At 40.7% G+C, this 7,176-nt stretch overlaps 1 protein-coding gene across 1 annotated transcript; it reads right to left on the reverse strand.

Moving 5' to 3' along the window:
• Positions 1 to 5,308: 5,308 nt before the first annotated feature.
• LOC103704889 (uncharacterized) lies at positions 5,309 to 6,022 on the reverse strand. The gene has a single exon (XM_008788375.5). It carries the CDS (start codon positions 5,861 to 5,863, stop codon positions 5,468 to 5,470), a length of 396 nt encoding a protein of 131 aa, XP_008786597.2. The 5' UTR covers positions 5,864 to 6,022; the 3' UTR covers positions 5,309 to 5,467.
• Between the last annotated feature and the right edge of the window lie 1,154 nt (positions 6,023 to 7,176).

Here is a 7,176-nt window from a genome sequence, read left to right on the forward strand (position 1 = left end):
ATTATTTAAATTGCATAAAAGGAAATTTAACTTGTAATAAAATAATAGTAAGAAAATATCTGGCCTGTGAGGCATGAGAGGCATGCCAAGAGACGCACTATCCTAAAGCCGTTGTTGCCTCCCCATGTGCAGGTATTGACGGTCAGCAATGGCTCCAAGATACAACCCGAACAGCTCACAGCGACCCTAATCTACAATGCACGTCTATAGTAGGCAAGTTACCTAGTCTATATCGATTGCCCAAAATATAAAATAATATATGAAATTGTATCAGAGGGAATGGTGGTAGGGAGAGATTATGAGAGAAAGAAGAAGACTTAGTATGTTATTTTTAGGTGCAAAGAATGGCTCCTATATGTAGGCCTTTTGTAACCCAACCATAACATTTGAATACTTATGGTCTCATTAAGGCCATAATAAGACATAATGGAGAGTTTTGAAACACCTAGAGGTTACAACAATTCTTTTAAAACTTTGTGAGTTACAAATCTTTTTATTAACACCTCTTTACAACTTTTAAAACTCATTCAAATTCCAACAACCCTCCACAAGTTTCAAAACTTTATAAAATCACATACAGATATATATTTACATAGAAATTCGGGCAACTATATACTATGCAATGAGTGCAGGTGTCTTTCGAACTTGAACCTGCACTTAGTTTTGACAGTTTTAACCTAAAGGATCATAGTAAACTAATTCTTGAAATAGGCCCTTTGGACCAGATTTTAACCTGCCACACACATAGTATTGATATAGACCTGGTGTGGGTTAGCGCTATTTATGGCTATGCACTGAATCTTGAATCTCATGAGAGTTATTAGAAAACAGCCCAATTTTCATAATCGCGGCCTCACGACAACTCTCATTTAGGTGAGTCCTTCAAGAATACATCTGACTTGTATCCCACAGGAGTATGCCTGCCTCGAGCTCATTCAGGGTAACACCCTTCCTTAATGTCACATATCAAAGCACTATTGCCATAGGGATGTGATGAGCGCACAAAAGTACGACCTACATATCAACTAAATTAGTATTATTGCTGACTGATAATGATAAATTCACTAATTTAATATTATATTGTTGTTTGGCACAGGTTATTATAAATTAAAATTTAAATGCGCATTTGGTATAGACTGGATTTAGAGAGATGCATCATGGCCCCAAACCGCGCGGGCCCAATCCTGCCATGATCTGATTGAGCACATTTGCACCCAAACATCCGAGCCCGCGTGCGATCTCCCAATGATCCTCGCGTTCCCTCCTTTCCGGATTAGCACACGCACTCTTCCGGAATAGAGATTCCCACTCTCACTTCTTCACAAAGAAAAAGACTTTTTAATCCCCAATCCCATGAAGAATAGCTGAAAATACTATTCATTCCAGAAGTTACTATTCATTGCTAAAATCACTGTTCATATGAATAGTATTCCACGATGATACTGTTCATATGAACAGTGTTCCGCGATGACACTGTTCATATAAAACTTTTTTTCACTGTTTTTCTTCTTCCTCCCGCGCTCCAAGGTTCTCCAACTTCAGCAGCGCTTCCACGAGCGATCCTCCATATCCAAGGCACCGCATTCCCAGCCTCCCAGCACGTTCACAGCAACGTCCCAGTCTTCTATCCTCTTTTCCCTTTCTCATCCCGTGCGAAAACAGGGGAGGAACAACGCGTCTGCAATCAGCCGCATCCAGCCGTTCCGTGCATTCATTCCTCCCAAAAATCACGCATCCATCCGCCTCTTTCGTGAAGCTTGCAGTCAGCAACGTCTCGCCTCCCATATTCACCGTTCAAGCTTCCTTCCATTGCCCCACGTGCGTCTGCAGCTCCTCCCTCTTCCGCGTGCGACCCGGACGACCGCCTCCTCCCAGCAAAGATCCTGCGGCAGCTTCCATCTTCATCCTTCCGTCCGCATTCACAAGTTGCATCCAGCCTTCCGATTCTCGCCATCAAGGAGAATCCCAGCCTCCCGCGCCCCATTGATCGAGATCTCCCTACATCACGTCCTCTTCCCAGCTTATTCCTCCCATCCCACGAAGTTCTCCCGGCATCCCATGCTGCAATCAAGCATCCGTTTCAGCCCGTGAGCCGTGCGAAAACAAGGGAGGAGCAACGCACACAGCCATCCGCGTGCAACCTCCCGGCATTCCTAGATCAACGTCCGCATTCTTCCAAATCAGCATCCTCCCCGCATCCGTGATTCACCTCCCAGCCTCACGCCTAGGATCACGCGTCCGATCCAGCCGTTTGCATTCCACCCCAGCAATCACGCATCCTCCCCCTCTCCACGCTTCAAGGGTAGGGTTGATTTATAAAAGGAGGTTCTCGGTTGGACAAAGGGGGGAGGAGGGTGTGCTCGGTTGGGCCAAAGAACAGGGGAGGAGAGGTGTGCTCGGCTGGTTCAAAAGAAAAGGAGGAAGAACAGAGGATGCACTGTTCTTGAGAAAAGAAAAAAAATAAAAAAAGAAGAGGGAGTTCCACCGTGGGAGAGAAAGGGAGAGAAAATGCAATTTTTTTTATTTTTATTTTATTTTTATTTGCAGAAGAGAAGAAGCATTAGGCTTCCAATCTTCATTTTTATTTTTGTAATCAGTTTTCTTTTTATGAAATCCATCAATGCTCTTTCATGCAATCCTTGTTCTAGGTTCAGTTTAATTTCTATTTTTTTATGCAATCTTTTAATTTTTCTTTCATGCAATATATGAAATTTTCTCTCATGCAATCTATGTTTCAGGCTTCAATCTTCTTAGCTTCCATCCATTTTCTATGCCAAAGCTCTTCTTTGATTAGTCAAATATATAAATGCTTTTCGAATCTAAGTACCTATCTTTTCATTAATTTCAAGTAGAAAATATTCTCTGGTAGACCAAAGAATCATTCAACATCTCCGAAGTAATATTTTTCTTATTATTCAAAAATCGACTTTGAATTCGAGTGAACGTTTTGATTTTTATGCAACTCAAATCGCCTCCCTGTGGATCGACCTCTTACGACCACTATTCTTCGAGTAGAAAAGGTAAGAGTATAATTAATTTAAACTTTGTTTGTCGGTTCTAACAATGATCTGTTTAGCGTATTTTTAGGTAAACAGAAATCGGACAACAGGATGAGTAGGAGACTATCTCCTTAAAAGTAGTGCTGAAATAAGTCACGCAATATGGATTGTTTCTACCCATTGAACCTTCTTTATGGGATCTCCAATTACAAAGGTTGGGTTACCTCCCTAGGTGACTCCTTTGTGGGCTTAAGCCCATCCCCCTCGACAAGTCTTTGATAGCTCTCTTAGAAAGAGCTTTGGTCAACTGATCAGATATATTTTTCTCAAACTTTACGAATTCCAAAGACACAATATTCGTATTCAATAGGCTTTTAACTGATTTATACCTCACTTGTAAATGCCTATTTACTAGCCCGAGCGGCCGGCAAGCAAGTGGTTACTGGCAAATAGTGCCCTAGTTGATGGCATTCCTCTCTGCGGCTGGCACTTGAGGAACCACGGGACACTCCATACAGAGCAAGCAAGTTTTTTTATTGGTATGTGCCTGCCTTACTAACTCTATTACTGCCTTACTATCACAATATATAGAAATGGCAGGTATGGGTTTATTAACTAAAGGCATGTCAAGCATAAGGTTCTTAATCCACTCAGCCTCAGAGCAAGTTGTATCTAAAGCTAATACTCATAGAGATGATAGTTTATTTCTTAGATCTCCAAGATATTACTGATGCACCCAAAAGAAATATATACCCTGAAGTGGACTTCATATCCATATTGTCTGTTATCCAATTCGCGTCACTAAACCCTTCAACTACATTTGGAAATCCCTTATAACACAATGAGCATTCCATGGTTCCTCTAAGATATTTAAAGACTCTCTCCAAAGTAATCCAATGACCTTTGCTAGGATTATGAGTATATCTACTAAGTCTCCCAATAGTGTATGCTATATCAGGCCTAATTTTATTTGCTATGTATAATAATGATCCAATCATTTGTGAATACTTCAATTGAGATACTGGTTCACCATTATGTTTCTTCAAATGCACATTTAGATCATATGGTATTGATATAGGTTTACAATCAAAATAATTAAACTTTTTTAACATCCTTTCTATTGTACTAGTTTGATTAAGTGTAATTCCTTTAGGTATTATTTCCAACTTCATTCCTAAAGTTACATAGGCTTCTCCTAAATCCTTCATGTCAAACTTTCTAGAAAGATAAGACTTAACATCATTTACTATCTCTAAATTTGTCCCAAATATTGATATATCATCAACATAAAGACATAAGATCACATGTTCTCCAGTACTCTCTTTGCAGTACACACACTACTTATCTTATTCATTAATCTTAAAGTCATATTCTAAAATCACCTTATCAAACTTCTCATGTCATTACTTAGGAGTTTGTTTTAAACCATACAAGAATTTAACCAACCTACAGACCTTATGTTCTTGACCTTTAACTACAATACCTTCAGGTTGCTCCATATATATCTCTTCATCTACGTCTCCATTTAGAAAGACAGTCATAACATCCATTTGATGAATCACTAGGTTATGCACCGATGCTAAGGCAACTAAAATTCTAATCCTAGTTATCCTATATACATGTGAATATGTATCAAAGTAATCTATTCCTTTCTTTTGTGTAAAATCTTTAGCTACTAGTCTGACTTTGTATTTGTCTATGCTTCCATCAGATTTTAACTTCTTCTTGAACACCCATTTACACCCAATAGCTTTATTTTCAGGAGGTAAATCAGTTAACTCCCAAATATTATTTTGAATAATAGACTCTATCTCACTTTTTATAGCTTCCTTCCAAAATGGAGCATCTAAAGAAGACATAGCTTAGGTAGTAGGATCTTCTTCTGTTAAAAATGTATAAAATCCTTCTCCCAAATTTTTTATGTTCAGCTATAACCTCGAGACAAGATTCCTGCTTTTATGGACTTAAATTTTGAGTTTTCTTCCTTTTCCTGCACTGCTCTGTACGGAGGGTTCCATCTCTTCCTAATATCTCATTTCGAAGCCTTGAACTTTTCCAATTTGGAAATTCCAAATCCCAAACAATTATTTGCTGATGACTTCTTAAAGTGTAATTGGAGTTCTAATTGAAGCTCCTTTCCACCAATGATAACTCATTTCACCAAGTCACCAGATTCAGTAAGTTTCAGATTACCCGTCGGTAGATTAAACCTGCTTCCGATGAAGCTTTGGGTATTAAGATTACATCTTTTTGCACGAAACAGATTCAAAACAAAAAAAAGAACAAAAAGCAGATAAAAGGAGAGGCAGTTAACTCACAGCAAAGAAATCTTTCCCACAAGGTTCAAGTAATATAGCTTGGAAGTACCACTTACAAATAACGCCGGCGATGCAAAGTTACAATGATTTATAGAAAAATCGAACAACATCAGAGAACATATATTCAAATTAATTATAATTTGCTGGTTTTCAGCTCCGCTTGACAGGATCAAAGTTGGCGACTCCAACAACCGCCCCAACAATGACGCCGAGCACGACGCCACCAGAAACGATGCTGAGCAGGAAGTTTTTCAGTGATGGTGAGATCCCTGGCTGTGCTGCCTCTGCCATGTCTGGGATCACCAGGGCAGCAGCCAAAGCTGCAGCTGTTAGCCCGGCTACTGCCTTCTCCTTTGTCGATGATGATGATGATGATGATGATGCCCGGACCACAAGGTGGCAGTGGGATCTGCTGATAGAAATGGTGGCCCTTGGTAAGGGTCTCATTGGATGGAACAAGGCACTGGACCCTAATAAGGTTCTCCTCTGGGTAATGAAGGAAGGCGAGGACGTCGCCATAGTCACTGCAGCTGCAGTAGCGGCCATTGAGAAGTGGTGGCTACTGTAAGGCAGGGTGGTGGACAGAGTGATGTGGGTGGTGGCTTTAGTGTGGATGAAGAGAAGGGAGTGGAAGTAAAGGTGGGAGATGGATGGGAAGATGAGGGGTTAGGAGGTGGCTATGAGATATCAGGTCAGCATCTGAATCCTATGTGGATACTTCTGGTTCTGGGATGATAGGATAAGGTTATCTCTGGGATTCTCTCTTCAGATGGAAGCAGTGGTCAGACATCTCCCGATGGAAAAATTAGCTACAGGACCAAAGACGTATATATGTTTTAAATAAATAAATAAAAAAAAGGGGGAGGGGAGTGGATAATAGTATTCTTACATAGTAAGAAAAAATTAAGATTAGCTAAAAGATTACTGCTATTAGTTTATCAACACATTAAAACATGGTGAAAAACTTTAAGAATTTAAGAAGCTAGAATCCTGCAAACAGAGGCATTGTGTATTGATAGGATTCAGCTAAAAGCAGTGCTATGCATGGCATGCATTGTGAAGGATAATACTACATCGTTTTAAAAGTGTACAGGGAGAAGATGTTGGATCCTGTTTAATTAAACCCTGATTCCATTTAATTAGAACCCACATCTTGACAAGTGTCACTTATAAATCCTGATAATCACAAGAACATTGAGGTAATTGCACGGCAGTGAAAGATTGCCTTGATGGGGGGTGACTCTTCATGGGTGTAACTAACCACGGCGTTTGGTCCCTGGAGAGGGCTATAAATAGCCTGTTAGACCCCTTCTCTAATACACGCATTAGGAGCTATCTCTCCAGAAGATCTCTTGCTAATCTCTATCCAGATCAGAGCAAATCTCGTTTGATCGCAGCTGCAGATCAGATTGCACGCATCTCAAAGTTCAATTCAAGATGGATTTAGCGAGTTAATCATTCCATCAATGGTATCGGGTGGATTCCAAAATAAACTATACCTATTTGATTTGCTGGACAGAGAAAAAGAAGAATCCGATGTTATTTAAACATCAAAAAAAAATTTTATCTGGCCGATGTGGGACTAAACTCCTATCATGGGATGAAAGTTTTGCCCATATTAAGCAATGAATAACTTTCATTTGGGCGATGTAGGACTAAAACCTTCATCTCTTTTTCCCTCCTTTCACCTCTGCTTGAGAAAATGAGGAAGGGAGAGCCGCTGCCATGGCCGCCGCTGCGGCAGGTCTTGGTCGCGGCCCTCCCCGTCCTAACCGGTGGCCAACAGGGCCACCGTCCAGCCATCGTGTCCCCGGCCGCTGCTACGGCCCACCCCCCCGGCGAGCCGGCAGCGGCTGCAA

This window comes from Phoenix dactylifera, chromosome 5 (assembly GCF_051530095.1).
Source record: "Phoenix dactylifera cultivar Ajwa chromosome 5, Ajwa_hap1_PhDact_Kaust_v1.1, whole genome shotgun sequence".
Classification (NCBI taxonomy): Eukaryota; Viridiplantae; Streptophyta; class Magnoliopsida; order Arecales; family Arecaceae; genus Phoenix; species Phoenix dactylifera.

Coding starts and splice junctions, on each gene's coding strand:
- LOC103704889 (XM_008788375.5), bottom strand. CDS start 5,863: ATGGCCGCTACTGCAGCTGCAGTGACTATGGCGACGTCCTCGCCTTCC.